Here is a 17,083-nt window from a genome sequence, read left to right as displayed (position 1 = left end):
AAACGTGCTGAAATCAAGCACGCTAAAAGGTTAAAACCTTTGTGGTATGGAGGACGATGGCTGAAATATAAATTTGGGGAGGCTTGGCAAATTGACTACATCACACTCCCTCAAACCCACCCGGGTAAACGCTACATGCTTACAATGGTGGAAGGAAGCAATGGATGGTTGGAAACCTATGCCGTACCCCATGCTACTGCCTGGAGTACCATCCTAGGCCTTGAAAAGCAAGTCTTGTGGCGACATGGTACTCCAGAAAGAATTGAGTCAGACAATGGGACTCATTTCAAAAACAATCTTGTAAGTAATTGGACAAAAGAACATGGTATTGAGTGGGTATATCATATCCCCTATCAGGCACCAGCTTCCAGGAAAATAGAGTGATACAATGGATTGTTAAAAATTAGCCTGAAAGCAATGGGTGGTGGATCCTTTAAAAATTGGGACAAACATTTTAGCACAAGTTCCCTGGTTAGTTAACACCAGGGGATCCATCAATTGAGCTGGTCCTGCTCAATCAGACCTTTTACGTACAGTAGAAGGGGATAAAGTCCCTGTGGTGCATGAAAGGAATATGCTGGGGAAAACTGTTTGGGTTTTTCCTGCCTCAGGCAAAGGCAGACCCATTTGTGGGACTGTTTTTGCTCAAGGACCTGGATGTACTTGGTGGGTGACGCTGAAGAATGGAGAAGCTCAATATGTACCTCAAGGGAATTTGACCCTGGGTGAGAAGACTTAAATCTGAGTTGTACGATATTAATTGTTATATGATACTAATAGTGTTCTACAGCTGTTTTTCAGGATAATATAGTAGTGATGAACCCTGAGTCAGCTTCATCAAGTGGCGTCCAGCAAAACTGTTTGAGATGGACATGCTACCCATGGGCACGAACCACATAAATTTCTTTCACCTTTCCTACCCTGAAAATGCTGCTATGAGAGATGAAATCCTACAGTTATTAACTAAATGGACTTAGTGAACTTTTGTGTATAAAGATAAATCATAATTGAGTAACCTGCATGTATCTATTTCTATATATATGTATGTGTATGCACAGGTTTGATAGATAAAGTATTAGTGATCTGAGCATGATGCAAATGGTATGGAATAAGGGGTGGAATGTCCTGGTTTGAGGTAAAAGAGAACCAACTTTCTGTTCAGTAATTTTACTTCTTAGCTAGGCCTCTTCTAACTCTCTGAAATTAACAGCACGTTGTGCTGAAAACATTTCGTTCTCAGACTGATAAGACCAATGTTTACAATTAGTGCCAAGGAATGGTACGCAGAGAGGCTCTTGCTTATACTTATTGCTATAACAACCAAGGTCAGCTAATTTCGTTATTTGTCCCATTGGAGGGTCAGAAACGGAAAAGCATAGAGGGGTCCCACCTGCAGGGAGGAGCAGACAGGACAGGTGACCAAAAATTGACCCACAGGGGTATTCCATCCCATCTGCCCCATGCTGAGTATAAAAGCTGAGGGATCAAAAGGTCAGTCTCTTTTTCTTCAATGGCCGACTTCCGAGGAAGACCCTGCCTCTTCATCTGCCTTTGATCCCAATCCATGTGTTCCTGACTCCAACTCTGGAATCCAGTTCCCACCCATCACTGAGTCCAGTCTGGGACTTCCCCAGTGCCTGCTAGTGATGTCATCCTGGGAGCTTAATACGGTTTTGTATATACTGTATCTTTTTTATTATTTTCCTTTTTATTTTATTATTAATAATTCATTAAAGTAGTTTACTTCCTTCTAAACGCATAAATCTCTTTACCTCTCCTCCTCCTCTCTGTGTGCGAGAGCATCTGTCACTGGCCATTGGCCAATTTGGCCAAAACCACGACAGACAGCAAAGTAACAAAGACAAGAATTTAAGTCTGACAAAACTGCAACACAAAATGAAAACTAGGACCATAGTAGCTGCTGAACTACTCTCAGCATCTGACTTTCACTCAGAACTGTCTTCTGAGGCTCTAACTTGGTTGGTCTTGTCCTGCAGACTGGAACAGTCAACCACCTTTGAACAGCATGCTCAAATATGGCAGCTGCTTATCTGTGTTGGGCAGAAAACAGGTTGATTCCTGTCCTCAACTGGAAAAGAAACCTTCACACCCCTCTTATCCCAATCTTAATGCATTGTCCCACATGCAGCAACTAAAAGTAGAGAGACGTAGTTCTGGTGAGCTCCTCAAGCAAAAAGACTGAAGCTGGTAAATGGGAAATCTATTAAAAAAACTTTAGTTTCAAAATCTTATAAAACATATGTGAAGCCCAGTAAAAAAATGAGGGATGGAGTACTTGGGGGCTTCTTTTTTCTTATTTTAGAATCCAGGGGAGCACTGGGGTAATTTTATAATATCATAATCATAGTACAGGAATAAAAAGTAGTAGCCAAAAACCTACAGGTCTTTTAGTTTCATTTCTGTAAATAACCTATTTACTAGCTTATTCTATTATTTGTAGTAAATTTTATACAATGTCTTGAGACTTACGTCTTCTCCCCAAGGAGACATACTGCAGTGTAGTTTAAAATGCCGCATATATTTGTTAACCGTTCTATAAAGGAAAAACTAATCCTTGTGCTGAAGGAGAAATACGTAAAAGGTTTGCTTTGTTTGTTCAAATTAATCTTCAGAATATTTTTTATGAATGATTATAAAAACATCACATTGAAAACCAACGGGTTACAAAAGGTAAGGATTCACATCATCACAGAACCATAGGGTTGGAAGGGACCTCTGGGGATCATCTAGTCCACACCCCCTTCCAGAATAGGGTCACCTAGAGCAGGTTGCACAGGAACGCGTCCAGGCAGGTTTTGAATGTCTCCAGAGACGGAGACTCCACCACCTCTCTGGGCAGCCTGTTCCAGTGCTCTGCCACCCTCAAAGAAAAGAAGTTCCTTCTCATGTTTAGGTGGAACTTCCTATGTTCGAGTTTGTGCCCATTATGTCTTGTCCTATCACTGGGCACTGCTGAAAAGAGCCTGGCCCCATCCTCCTGACACCCACCCTTTAAGTATTTATAAGCGTTGATAAGATCCCCCCTCAGTGGTCTTTTTTCCAGACTGAAGAGATCCAAATCCTTCAGCCTTTCTTCATATGAGAGATGTTCCAGTGCCCTAATCATCTTCATAGCCCTTTGCTGTCCCCTCTCCAGCAGTTCCCTGTCCTTCTGGAAGTGGGGAGCCCAGAACTCGACACAGTACTCCAGGTGCGGCCTCACCAGGGCAGAGTAGAGGGGGAGGATGACCTCCCTCAACCTGCTGGCCACACTCTTCTTGATGCACCTCAGGATGCCACTGGCCTTCTTGGCCACGAGGGCACATTGCAGGCCCATGGTCATCCTGTTGTCCACCAGGACTCCCAGGTCTCTTTCCACAGAGCTGCTCTCCAGCAGGTCAGCCCCCAACCTGTACTGGTGCATGGGGTTATTCCTCCCCAGGTGCAGCACTCTACACTTACCCTTATTAAATTTCATAAGATTCCCCTCTGCCCAACTCTCCAGCCTGTCTAGGTCTCTCTGTATGGCAGCACAGCCTTCTGGTGTGTCAGTCACCCCTCCCAGCTTTGTCTCATCAGCAAACTTGCTGAGGGTGCACAATTCAGTTTAATTACAACTACGTACATACTATTGTACTTCTGATATTGCTTAATAAGGATTTTTGGTGTTTAAGAATCTATTGAATAAACTGCAAAATAACATGATTTTGAAATCCCTGGACAAGTAAAAGCATTAGTCTCAGTGTCACAGCAAAATCAATATGGTGAGAACCTTGTTTCCTAAGTCACAGTACAAAAAAGAGATATTAAAATGCCACACAAGTGCTAAGGAAATAAGATGATTACCTCCTGTATTTCCGCTTAAATCATCTGCAAGGTCTCCATGTTGGGTTTCACGCAAAGCAACCAAAAAAGGAGAGAACCAGTCTTTCTTCTGCACTATTCTGCTCAATAGCTCCCTCGCACCATCTCTATTCCCACGATTGTCAGTAACAGTGTGGATCTGGTGAAAACAAAAAAACCCAAACAATCTTGAGAGAGACTTTGGAAATAGTTCAGAGAAGTTAGTTAGTATAGGTACAAAAGCATTTCCTTGTCATCATTAAAACATACTTAAAAATAAAGGCATAGGGTGGGCCTGCCACTCATCAGAAGAGGCTTACTGCAGTTTTGTCCAACATCATGTTTATTCCATATGGTTTCAGGTAGGATATATAAAACTTATTTAATTGGAGAGACTGGTAGTACTCAACAACGGTTATAATAATAACCACTGTATAGTAATTATTATTACTGTGGAATAATAAATAGGCATTCACACTGGTTTAGGTACTAGTCAACCTTAACTAAGGAGAAGTGATGTCATACACCTTACCAGAGCTCAAACTTAAGCTGTAGAATGACAGATAGTCCAGGCAAGTCATTCTTAGCCAAGCGGGGTAAACACTGGGAAATGTTTTCATCAAAGGTTAACACTTGCTCTTTCCTGTCATACTAGTATTTCTGCTCAGCTTCACTGTATAGTATGATACTCCTTAGCAAACCTATGGCAAAATAGGGGAGGGAAGATCGTGCTTTATTTTAACTCAGGTATTCTCTAGGACTTTACAGGCCATCATCACTACTTCCTGGTATGGTTCAGCGGGCAGATGACAAGTAACAGTAAAGCCAGACATATTGCCTCCACTTTGACACTGGCTTAGTCTAACTCTCTGGTCATGGTATCTTTCTTTCCCTGGTTCTTAGCTGGCATCCCACCTGCTGGCCCATTGCCAGTAGTCTTTGTTGGCTTATTTGGAGCACCATTTCTCTTTCCTCCCCCCAAGTTTGGGTACTCCCCTTTCATTTTTGCACTTACAAGGCCATTTCTAGTTGTGGCTTCCTTCCTATCTACCCACAGCTCCTGGGGGTGGCCAAGCATCAGTGGCACTGACTAGCGCCGGGCCTGACAGGCGAGCCACTTACCCGATCTAGGTCATCATCCTGGAAGATGCCCATCTGCAGGCACTTCTCAGCCACCTGCATGGTCTGCATTTTATCCACCAGTGTGCTGTGGAGCAGCTGCACCAAGTGCACGCAGAGGTCATGGTCAGCCTCCTCGGTCGGTGAGGGCAGCTGGCTGAGGCTGGGGTTCACATAGCAGGCAGCCAGCCCGCAGCCGCCCTGCTCCAGCGCCTGCAGGAACTCGTGGAACCAGCCGCAGCCGCGGGGACCCCGCTCCACGGCCCGCAGCAGCTCCTCCGCCCCTTCCACGTCGCCGCGCTGCAGGGCGGCCGCCCGCACCCTCTCCCTGTCCTCCGGGCTCAGCGAGGGAAGCCGGTCCAGCACCGGCTGCACCCGGATGAACTGCTTCAGCCGCGGCCTGAAGCAGGAGATCATGTAGAGGAACCGCTCGTCTCGGCACTCCTCTGCCATGGCCGGGATGAAGGCGCCGGGCGCTCCGGGACGCCTCTGGGGCCGCGGGAGGACGGCGGGGGGCGGCCGAAGGGGCTCCGTAGGCGGGGGTCGGGCTCGCTGTCAGCGGGGAACGCGTCCCGCGTCGCGTCGCGTCGCGTCCCGTCCGGTCCCACTCAGCAACTCCGCAGGCTGCCGCCGGGCCGCACCCGCTATATCCCAGCCCCAGCGCCGCTTTCGGTTTCGATTCCTGAATATTTAAAGGGAAACTTGTAACAGCAACCGTAAGCTTAAGAAAAAAACAACAAACGTGAACTGAAGTACACCTTGCACTTTCCAGCTCAGGAGTTTCTAGGGCCGGTCACAGGTGTGTCGGGGCTTTCTGCACTGTGGCTTTCCCGCCAGGCACCGACCCAGAAATGCGGCGCTTCGGAGGTGGTAACCCCAGGTGATCCCAGTGATCTGCAGTCATTTGCAGGATAAGCCTTTTTGCAGAATACAGGCCCACAAAAGGCCATCGGGGAAGTAAAGCCAACTTGTAATGGTTTACTTTGGCTGTGTATTAAAGATTTTGTGCCTTTTTTTCCAGTTTGAAGAATTGCATCTTGCATGCAGAGCAGGAGGCTGTGATGCCTGTGATAAACTTCATAGAGCAGTTTGTTGGACAGTGTCTGAGATTGTTGGGACAGTCTCTCCCTGAGATGTGGTTTCACCCATATGGTGGATGTCATTGAGCTTCGGGAGCAGGCTTGGTTTCCATCGAGGGGTTTTAGGGAACCTCAGTGTGATTCCAAGGTACGGCAACAGACCCTTGACTCAATTTCATGTTTTGTAGCAAAATGGTAGAGTAAATAGAGAGCACCTGGACTGCCATGTTCAGTTTTGGTCCAGGACAGTTCAAGAGACAGAGTGAAAAATCAGAGAGAGTCCAGTGCAGGGCCAACACGATGCTTCCAAGATTGGAAAGCCTGGCACATGTTTGAAGGATCTGGGTTTATTCAGCCTAGAGAAAAGGCAGCTCAGGGGAGATCCAATCACAGTTTTCCAACTCCTAAAAGTTGGATCCCTCTTCACAGGGGCGCACAGGACAAGAGGCAATTGGAACATGTTTCTTCAGGGGAAATTCTGTCCAGGTATAAGAAAAAAAATTCTCCACTGTAAAAACAATTAGACACTGAAATATATTGCCCAGAGAAGCAGTGGGAGTTTCCCTAATACAAATATTCAAGACTTGGTCTGACAGGGCCCTTGATTTAATGCCTTGTTTTAAACGGAAGCCAGATATCTCCAGAGGTCCTTTCCCAGCCTAAAATTCCCCGTAATTCAAATTGCGCCCTCAGCTGCTTGTCTTTCTGAGATGTGCTACAGCATTCTGCTCTCAGTGGAGCTTCCTTCAGTTAGCGCCTTCTTGTGTAGAACTTAATTTGTTTTACTTTCATTTCATTGTTATCTCAGGTTTCACTCTTATTTCATCATTACTTTTTTATTCCTGCTTTGTAGAAGTTTCCTTTGAAAGACTTCTGAAGAAAGTCTTGCCACTTTTTTCCCCCCACTACTTTTTCTTCTGTTTTCAGCACCTTATTTGAATGACATGTCAGTCTTACTTGTAAGGCCTCAGGAGCCCGCAGGAGTTACTTGGGTGCAGTGTGTGTAGCTAGATTGTTTGCATATTTGTTTGTTTCCCAGGTTGTGTATGTAGCAGTGGTAAATCAGGACCAGTGTATTTATACAAATAACCTTTGCAGCTTGAAAGAGTTTGTAGCCATTAAAAGGACACTTGTGACTAACTTGGAGAGGAAAAAAAAATAAATGTTACTTAGATGTTATTCCAGCTACTGCTAGGTTGCATAGGATGATGGCTGAGCTCCTACTCTGTCCATAGAATGGTCTGGGCTGGAAGGGACCTCCAACCCCCCTGCCATGGGCAGGGACATCTGCCCAAAGCCCCATCCAGCCTGTCCTTGAACACTTCCAGGGATGGGGCATCAACAACTTCTCTGGGCAACTTGTTCCGGTGTCTCACCACCCTCACAATAAAGAATTTCTTCCTAATAGCTAATCTAAATCTACCCTCTTTCAGTTTAAAACCACTTCCCCTTGTCTTATCATTACAGTCCCTGATAAAAGAGTCCCTCCCCATCTTTCCTGTAGGCCCCCTTTAGGTACTGGAAGACCTTACAAGGTCTCCCCGGAGTCTTCCCTTCTCCAGGCTGAACAACCCCAACCCTCTCAGCCTGTTTTCATAGAAGAGGTACAATGATTCTCTTCGTGGCCCTCCTCTGGATTCGCTCCAACAGGTCCATGTCCTTCTTGTGCTGAGTGAGGTCTCCAGAGCTGGATGCAGTACTCCGGGTGGGGTCTCATGAGAGCAGAGTAGAGGGGCAGAATCACCTCCCTTGACCTGCTGGCCACACTTATGATGCAGCCCAGAACATGGCTGGCTTTTTGGGCTGCGAGTGCACACTGCTGGCATGATGACACAAATATCCTGACTCCCTTGCGCTCTTCATGAACTCTACGAGTTTTGAGGCCTTTGTCCCTTTCAGACGTGACTGAAATTAGTCGCAGGATTCACAGGCCGGGGCTGAGGCAGGGGAGGAGCACCAGGCCTCCCTCGCCGGCCGTCTCGGTAGAGAAGCTGCACAGCGCCAGCTCCCGGCCCCGCCGCATACGGAACACCTCCCTTCCCCGCACGGCGAGAGTCCGCAGACGGCTCAGACACCCAGGCTGAAGCACACGCAAAAACAACACGGCTGCGCCAACGCGCCCCCAGTTCCATCTCGGGGTTACCGGTGCCGCACAGAAGGCGCCGGGCCGGCCGGAAGCGGCGCAATCGCCTCAGGCAGCGCCGCGGGAACGCCCCCAACGGCCGCACTGGGCTCGCGGGACCTGCGGCGGGCGGGGTTTCGGCTGGCCAATAGCAGGGCCGAGGCCGGCGCGGTACGCCTGGGGCTCGGCCGCTGCGGCGTTTATGGCCGGTGGGGCGGCCGCGTGCCCATCGCCGCTGACGCGAGCTGCGGGGGCCGGGGGTGTCGGCGCGGCCGCTTCCCGGGACCACGCGGCCTGGGCAGAGCCTCTGCCGCTTCCCGCCGCAGTGCCCTGCCCTCCGACTGGCAGGGCCGCGCTCCCCGGGCCGGGCTGGGCCCCCGCGGCCCCGAGGAGGGGTCCGGCGCTCCGCGCCCGCTGAGGGGCGGCTGGCGGGGAGCGTTCCGGCCGCTGTTGCGTTGTCTGAGGGGAGGCGGGCGGCTGGGCGACCCGCGCTGTCTGTGGGCCCCGGGCCGGCGGGCAGAGCAGGCGCCGTGCACTGAATAAGCCCAACACGGCTAGGGACCCATGTGGGACCGGGGTCGCTGCTGACTTACTGCCGGGGCCTGGAGTACAGTTTTGAGGTGCATATTGTCCTTATGATGCAAAAAAAGTCGGACCGTATTTGGTGTTTCTTGTACCCAGTGCAGGGCTGCAGCAGTCATGGATGCTACACGACCTTTTGGAAAAATACCATTTTAGGATGGATTGATAGTACAGCTGGAAACACTGGTAGTAGTAGTTAGAAAATGACAAAAGTGCTTACAACAACTACGGCACAAAGAAATGTGTGACAAAGTGCTTACAACAACTACAGCACAAAGAGATATGTGTAAGAATGGGATTCTGTTTGTGTTATGTGTCCTTCAGCAAAAGGAAAGCTGCTCAGTTACTTTTAGTTGCTGCGTAAGAGATGAAAATATTTTTCTAAATTCTTTAGCTACTCAGTGTAAATACAGTTACTGCAGAGGCTTGTTGCTTCGTTCTCATGACACTTCAGTGCTTGGATAAAACATCCCATGTTTAAATATAGGTAAGTTTACTTTGCTGTTATAAGAAAGGGCAACATATCAGCACAGTAAAATCTGTGAGCTGCTCCTAAAATTATAGTTCTTGGATGCTCGAAGCCACTTCAAACTATGTGTCCCAGCCTGAAGAAGGGAACCCCTGCCACATATTGTGGTAACTGCATAAAGTACATGAAATCCTGGCATAGATAAGGGACTGAATAAACAGCTTAACACTAAAAAGGAAAGACTGATCCAATAGCAAATGCAGGGGAAATTATTGTGAAAATTATTGAACAACTTCATGTTCAGAACTGCATGTTTCTTTAGATTTTATTAGCATATCTAATATAATGACTACAGTATCCTGCAAACAATATCACTAATGCCCATAAGGTTTAAAAACAAAACAAACCATCTGCACACCCCCAAAGCAAAAAAAAAACCAAAACACAAAAACCTTAGAAGTATAACAGTAACTTATTTTTTCTTTTCTTAGAAAGCTTCCTTGGTAATGGAGTCAAAAGTATATTGAGAGCAGCCCTGAGGAGAAGGACTTGGGGATGTTGGTGAGAGAGAAGCTCAACATGAGCTGTCAATGTGCACTTGCAGTCCAGAAAGCCAACTTCATCCTGGTCTGCATCATAAGAAGTGTGGCCAGCAGGTCGAGGGAGGTGATTCTGCCCCTCTGCTCTGCTCTCGTGAGACCCCACCTGGAGTACTGTGTCCAGCTCTGGGGCCCTCAACATAAGAAGGACATGGGCACGTTGGAGTGAGTCCAGAGGAAGGCCATGATGATAATCAGAGTGCTGGAGCACCTCTCCTATGAAGACAGGCTGAGAGAGCTGGGGTTGTTGAACCTGGAGAAGGCTCTGGGGAGGCCTTATTGTGGCCTTCCAGGGGACCCACCGGAAAGACGGGGAGGGACTCTTTATCAGGGAGTGTAATGATAAGTCAAGGGGTAACAGTTTTAAACTGAAAGAGGGCAGATTTAGATTAGGTATTAGGAAGAAATTCTTTACTGTGAGGGTGGTGAGATGCTAGAACATGTCGTTTAGTTACCTATTTACCTGCTCACTGCCATTGATATGCTTTAAGCAGAGAATTCCGCTTACTGCTTCCGGGTTAGATTAGGTGCTCTTCTCTTATGGTGACTATTTAACAACGTAAGAACATTTTAGGTATCACTGCAGGTAATCTAATTCATTAAAAATTACTGATAGTTTTTGCAAGTTATATGTGAATTGTCAACTGTGACAAATCTGTGTATTTGTTCTACAGGAGGGAGAAATAGATGCCGAAAAACTGCAGAGATATCTAATAACAGTCTGGAATCAGTGGTGCTGTTATTTTAAGACACTGAGCGTTTTGCTATGGCAGCCAGCGGGTATAGCTCAGTGTTGAAGAGAGGTTACCACCACTGCCTTGCCTTCTAAGGTGCAGACTTGAGAAGACTAGATTTTTATGCCTAATCTAATTCTGTCACCCTTCGAAATTAAATGATGATATTAAGGAGGCTACTCCAAGATAGTAAGGTAATGTATCGGTTGGTTCCATAGTAGACAGACTTAAAAAAAACAAAGGTATTTTTAGTATGAGGCTATTTGAATATTTTTTGTTTCCTTTTTAAATTGGATTAAAAAAATAGTTAATGGTCACTGTCATTGCTGAAACTAACTACTAAATATAATACCAGTTACAAACTTTTGATTTTTTTTTTTATTGCCCTTTAAGCATTCAGATTAGAAACTTGCAGAGTTATGATATGCATGTAGGATATATCCTTGCACATATTAGGACTTCAGTGGAATCTTGGTATCACTTTGAACCTGTTGGTGGTTATTAGAAGCATGAATTTTAAATTCTCTAAACTGATAACTTTTAATACTAGTATTGTTTGAGCATTTATCATGGGCTGTAGTTACTGGTTATGGAGGTGTATTATTTCTAACTGCTAAAGTAATTACTTTATTTGATTTGCATGTCTTGCACTTTGTAATTTTACAGAGTGGCTTCATTCATGTTAAGCTGATCACCAGCAGTATGAGCATTAGAAATCAGAGCTTCCATTAAACTTTCACAGTTTCTCGAAAATTAAGATAAAGGTATGGTCATCATTCCTGATGGTGTGTTTAACTTACTGCATGCAACTGGAATGAAATCATCAACATTTTTGTAAAAGCAATTTATCTTAGTATTAACGTATAATTCAATTTGCATCATAATATTGAAAGCATAATTCTTTAGAAGAGCAGTGAATACCAACTGTTCTACTCCACACTATTACTGTGAATAGTCCTGCTTTTTAGTGGTATAACTACTTTATTGCTATGGGAAGTGATTGCTGAATCAACACAGTAGATTGTGGAAGTTATCAGTAGAGTGCAGGTAGCAAGTTGTGAACTGTTCAGCTGACTAAATAATCTTTCGACACGCTCTATGAAATGAGATTGAGGAATCAGTTTTGTTGCTTAAAAATCCAGAAGCAGAAACAGCTTTGACTATCTCTTCATACAATTTTGTGAATGCTTTTCATCTAGCAGAAAAGTTATTTCTGATATTTAAACTTGTGGGTCCCTCCATCTGTTGGGATGGAAGTAGGCCATTTCTTTTGAATCTCACTGATGGTGAGTGTAATTGTACTTGTCACACTTCCAAAACCTCCAAACACTGACTTGCCTGTTACTTCCTCTTCTAGTTCTCGCGTTGCACCGTGGCATTCTGAGTGCTCAGCTGTTGGAGGAAAAGAGGATCACCAACCTCTCAAAGTTCGTGTTTAGACGAACTGCTGCGAATGGAAGCTGTTGTAGAGTTGTAATCTTCCTGCCTGATAGGACATGCACTTTGAATGAATACTTCGATTTTGAAGTGCGCATACACAGCAATGAGTACCTTTTGCATTTTAGTGTATGTAGAAGCATGGCTTTTTTTTATCTGTACATGTATAATTCCAGACAAGTAAACTTCTGTGTTAAACTCAAGAGCTTAATGAAAAGCTTATGATTATACATAATAGGCCATGTCTTATAAATGGGTAGCTGGCTTACACAAAGAAAACATGAGATACCTACCCTAAATGCTTTATGCACTTCTTTCATTAGTAGTGGCATACTGTCTCAGATGGCGCACACTGAAAAATTCTGCTGGTTTGGAGAAACTAGATCTGTGGACTCTGTTAAAAAACCAAAATGTTCTAGATAAAACTTTCTACTGCTCTAGCTTGTTGCAATGCAGTGGTGGTTTTGTGAGGCAAGCTCGGATATTGCTATTTGAATGCAGCTGGAATGGCCTTCAACTGACTGTACTTTAATCCCCCCTAAGGCTTTTACCCAAGGAGATCTGTCAGTGTGGTAGGGTTTGGGGTTTTTTTTGCTTGTTTGTTTTTTGTTCTGTTTGGTTTTTGTTTGTTTGTTTTTAAAAGCTCAGCTTATTTTAAAAGCTTTCAATGGCTTTTCATCTGGATCAGTAAAATCACTTGCTGAATAAGTCTTCCATGTTGAACCCTTTCCATGATTCACTCTAAATTCTGTAAAATAAAATCATTCAAGCAACAGAACTGTCTGGCTTGAAGATGGATATTTAGGCAGTTTAGCTGTTTAGACAATTTTCACAATTTTGTGAAAATTTGGGCCTGAATGGGTAGCAATTGTCGGATTTATTACCCAGATTTTGTAACTAGAAGTTACCTTAGATTTTTTTAATTCCTCAGTTGGTGAAGTTAGGGCATGTAGACATGGATAGAACTTCCAGTTCTGCGTGAGGGATGGAGGTCAATATGATACATGGAGATGGCTGTGTGCTAGGATTTTCTGAAAAGGTCTGATTTATTGTGTCTGTTCTGTGAACTTCAAGCCAGTGAGTGGTGTCCTGTGTAATCCTGTGCTTTTACATTTATTCCCACGGTGGTGTGAGTATACTAAATATAATTACATTTTTTTTGCTCAGTGTTTTTGATACAGAGATATATTCAATCTTTTGGGATCCCTGTTAGTGGTGTTTGCATTATAGTAACTGAATTCAAGTCAGTCACAAATGAAATGTTCACATCCCGTTGTTTTTGACCGAAATAAGTGCATTGCATTTATTTGTGCATATTTAGATTTCTTGCAAATAAGTCTTCATGGTGATATAAACTACTGAATATATGTGCAGTGTAGAAGTGCTTTTATTTGTGCAGTAAACAGTCTTCCAGGAGATCTTTGCTGAAAGCAAAATAATAACTTACATGAATTGCATTGGTACAAAAACCTGTTATACAAAGAGGATTTGCCACAGCTCATAGTTGTGAAGTGTTTATTTAGATTAAATTTGCAAAACCTTCTTTGTATTTCCAATTTTATAATACAATAAAATTTCAGTATAGAAAATGTGACTAATGCATAAAAGGGGCAAATGCCTCCTACGGGAGGCTTTAATTTGGTCCATCTAATTTCCATTCCAAAGAGAATAGCCATGTTCTGCGTTCATTAATAATCAGAGAACTTCCCAAGTGGGCACTAAAAAAACCCCAAATAGCTAGATGAAGAAAAATGTTTCTTTATTAATGAGGGAGTTCTCTCTACTACTCATACCTAGAGATACAGTGAGAAAAAGTAAGCTTGCCATAGTGATGCCTTCATGCAATTCCAAGCTCTGGGACACGGACCTTTAATATCATTGACAAAACTTGGCTGCATGCCAAGTCTGTCTCTAATCTCAAACAATTTTATCATTTACCAATACTTTAATTAAAAATTTGACGTTAAATTTGAAAGTGACGCTAGGTCCCTTGCTATTTGTGCATGGCTGCCAGATACTAGGGATCAAACAAATGCCACACTCCCCCCACCCCCCTGCCCCGTGTTTTAGCTGGGTTTGCATTAGTGATAATGAGGTAAGACTAAGAGAATAACGGAGCATCGATGTTGCATTTTCATTTGTGTGCAGAGAAGGAGGTGGGGGGGAAAACCCCACGCAACTCTGGAAACTTAATTCAATGCGTGATTGCAACCATTTGGAGCAGCTGCAAATAATGGTGTGGGTTTGCATAAAGTGTCACAGTTTACTCACAGTTTACAAATTAATCAAAATTAAAAAAAAATAAAATAATTTTAAAAACCCCAAACAAAACTCCAACCCAACAGCCCTTGCTTATCAAACCCGTTTTAGTTCAGTTTGTAGTTGCTCCTGTTCGTGAATATGGGCCCAGGCCAGTGTTTCCTGCTCTGTCGGTCACTGTAATGCCCATCGCACACCACTGTTAACTCATACCGAATCTGCATGCTCTGATGACAAGAAGTGCAGGGCAGCTATCTCTAATCTGGATTTGACCAAGGATAGCATAAAATTAATTTGGCAGCAATTTCCTACAAGCAAAGTTCATTATTCTGGAAGGAACCTTTCAGATCATCAAGTCCAACCATCAACCTAACACTGACAACAACCGTCACTGAACCATATCTCTCAGCACTGTGTCTGTTTGTCTTTTAAACACCTCCAGGGATGGTGCCTCAACCACTTCCCTGGGCAGCCTGTTCCAAGGCTCGGTAACCCTATACAGCCTGTGTGGTACCAGGGCTCGGTGGCAGGCGCTGCTTCCTTCTCAGAGGAGCTCAGTTCTACTCTGTGCCGAGCCTCAAAAGCGTCGGTCTTGGTGAAAGAGAAGATTAACTCTGAGAATCCAACCTGAAGAGGGGTGGCTGGTTGCTGCCAGCTGCCTCCTTGAAAGTAAAACACGCTGTGTGAGTTCATATGTCTCAGCTGGTGGGGCACTGCTTTCTCATTCTTGCAAATACCTGACAACTAGAGGTTTCAAAATGCTAATTAGTAAATGCTAATGTTCAAAGTGCAGTTATTTTCTGCTAGGTTTGTCTCATGTCTTAACTAACTTTCTGTGAAGGATGAGGATGTTAAAAGGTACTAAATTTTTGTATCTACTGTTTACTTCTGTCTATGAGGCTTATTCTTGAGCTCTTATGGATATCCTACATTTGACTAGAACTTTTTTAATGGCTTGGTTCCAGGTTGGCTGAAAGTGCGAAAAGAATAGAATTACCCTGTTCTAAAAGCCTGTCTGAATGAAAAAACTAAAAAACTGGTTGCATTGAGAAGAACATATTTTTCTGCTTCATGCATCAACATTTGATGCCAGTTTAACTATGCAGGGTTGGGTTTTTTTAACCTTAAGTTAACTGGAAATTGCGATTCATGCTTGGATTGTCCATAGATGAAGTTAATCGAACAGTTTTTCCAGAGACGGTCTTAGAATCGCTTTGCCATTGGCTAAAAGCAGTGAGATTCATTGGAAGCAGCAGCTTTCAATTGTGGGGGTTTTGATCAGTTAAGTCTTTGCTACCTAGAAATTCATTGTGCCCAATCTCTTAATTAACAAAATGCAGCAGAACTTCACAGTCAGAAGATGCTAAAGTTGTGTACAATGTTAGCATAATTAATAATACTCTTTCAAAAATACTGTCTGTTCATTTCCATCATTTCTCTCATTGTCAAAATTTTACTGGATTTTAGTCAGTTCCACGTGACTGGGTATAATGAACAGGAATGAAGAACTCTGGGAATTCCAGCCTTTTAGAAGCCATTTGCTTTTGCTGTGGCAAAATACCATCACTTTGAGATTCTGAAAAATGTAAGAGGGAGGAAAATAATGTCTGTAATACTACCCCCCAAAATGTAATACTTTAATGACAAGTATTTAACGGTGGCAATGTACCAATGAATTACAAACTGCTACGTGTTATTTCTTGGTACAACTAGCTCAGAATATATCACGCTTATGTGGGGCATTTGAGAACCTGTGCGGATGTTTTTATGGAGAAAAATTCTTAGGTTTTCTTTAAAAAAGACAATTTTTTCTACTATCTATCTCAGTGATAATGAAAATGCCACTGTACTAGTGATGCCACAAAACCGTTTTATGAACATCCAAAAGCCAGTTTCTGGGTCTGTAGAAGTATTGCTAAAAATAACAAGCTATTGCTGTTTTTAAGGCTGAGCTCAGTATATGGGGGAAAATAATTCTGTGTGTAAGTACAGAGAGAGCCTGTAGGTGAATGGAGAGGAGATGCCCACCAGACCCAGTTCCCAATCTGATGAGAAATGTGGTAACATACTGGCTCCACTGGAATTAATTATTTTTATTTAAGCCAACATATGAAGAGTCCAGCCCTAAATGCTAGCGTAGGCATCTGTTCACAGTGTAAGAATATGTAACAGAAGAGTATGGAAACATCACGGCTCCTAACCTGCAGGTGTGGTATTACGTGCAGCTTTCATCCAAGGAATCATGACTTCTGCTATGCTGCTATTGCCGTCTCCCACTATTCTAGTCGTGCCCAGGCCACTCAGCAGCTCACAAAGGGGAGGACACACGATTCATCTGTGGGCAAAACTCAGGTTGCTTCACCTATCAGGCAGCCAGAGGCCACGCGAAGGGGCTTTTCAGCTTTTTTGGTGTTACTTGTAATGTTGGTGAGTTACGCAGAAGCTCCGATGAGTGACCTGTGCTCACCAGAGAGAGGAGATTGCTAGGACACGATCTGCAGCAGGAAAAGGGAAGCCAGGTTCATCCACAGGCAGCGGCTGTGCGATGGGAGAGCAGAAAACACGTTTTCGCTGCGTGAACAGAATGGGAACGTGAACGGAGAGAAAGGCACGCAATTGGTCATGTGCCACGTGGAAACTGCAGAGTTTGGTAGGTCAAGACACATGACTTCTGTGTATTGCTGTAAATTTGTGCAGGTGGACATGCACATGCAAATGGTGCAGGTTGCTGCACAGCTTAAATACTGAAAAGCATCACAATCTGTTGTTTGCTTTAAACATTGAACTAGACCCGTAGCTGGTGGAAGCTCATGAACTTCATGAAGAGCTCTGCTGATTCG

The 17,083-nt window shown here is 44.1% G+C and overlaps 1 protein-coding gene and 1 long non-coding RNA gene across 5 annotated transcripts in view; one reads left to right on the top strand and one right to left on the bottom strand.

The window, feature by feature from the left end:
• The window catches only part of IFIH1 (interferon induced with helicase C domain 1), a 31,878-nt gene extending 26,160 nt beyond the window's left edge, over positions 1–5,718 (bottom strand). Inside the window, exons 1-2 of one of the 2 annotated variants that reach the window (XR_012588363.1) lie at positions 4,966–5,639; positions 3,847–4,003 (exon numbers count right to left, since the gene is read on the bottom strand). Coding sequence is in view for 1 of the 2 variants with exons in the window: in XM_074594967.1 (XP_074451068.1) it covers positions 3,847–4,003; positions 4,966–5,415 (607 nt within the window). In the remaining variant the exon portion in view is untranslated. Of the gene's footprint in view, positions 1–3,846; positions 4,004–4,965 lie in introns of both variants that reach the window. The other variant, XM_074594967.1, reaches the window with a different exon arrangement.
• A 2,516-nt stretch (positions 5,719–8,234) lies between these two features.
• Positions 8,235–15,722, top strand: LOC141746443 (uncharacterized). 3 transcript variants are annotated; one of them, XR_012588360.1, is made up of 4 exons: positions 8,235–9,232; positions 10,488–10,741; positions 11,214–11,311; positions 11,905–15,722. It is a non-coding gene; the product is annotated as an uncharacterized LOC141746443 (long non-coding RNA). The 3 variants fall into 3 exon arrangements; XR_012588362.1 differs by having other exon boundaries at positions 8,338–8,783; XR_012588361.1 differs by lacking the exon at positions 8,235–9,232 and adding an exon at positions 9,981–10,399.
• Positions 15,723–17,083: the final 1,361 nt, after the last annotated feature.

This window comes from Larus michahellis, chromosome 7 (assembly GCF_964199755.1).
Source record: "Larus michahellis chromosome 7, bLarMic1.1, whole genome shotgun sequence".
NCBI classification, from domain to species: Eukaryota; Metazoa; Chordata; class Aves; order Charadriiformes; family Laridae; genus Larus; species Larus michahellis.
Note: the sequence above shows the minus strand (reverse complement) of the source record. Positions and strands in the feature narration are given on the sequence as shown.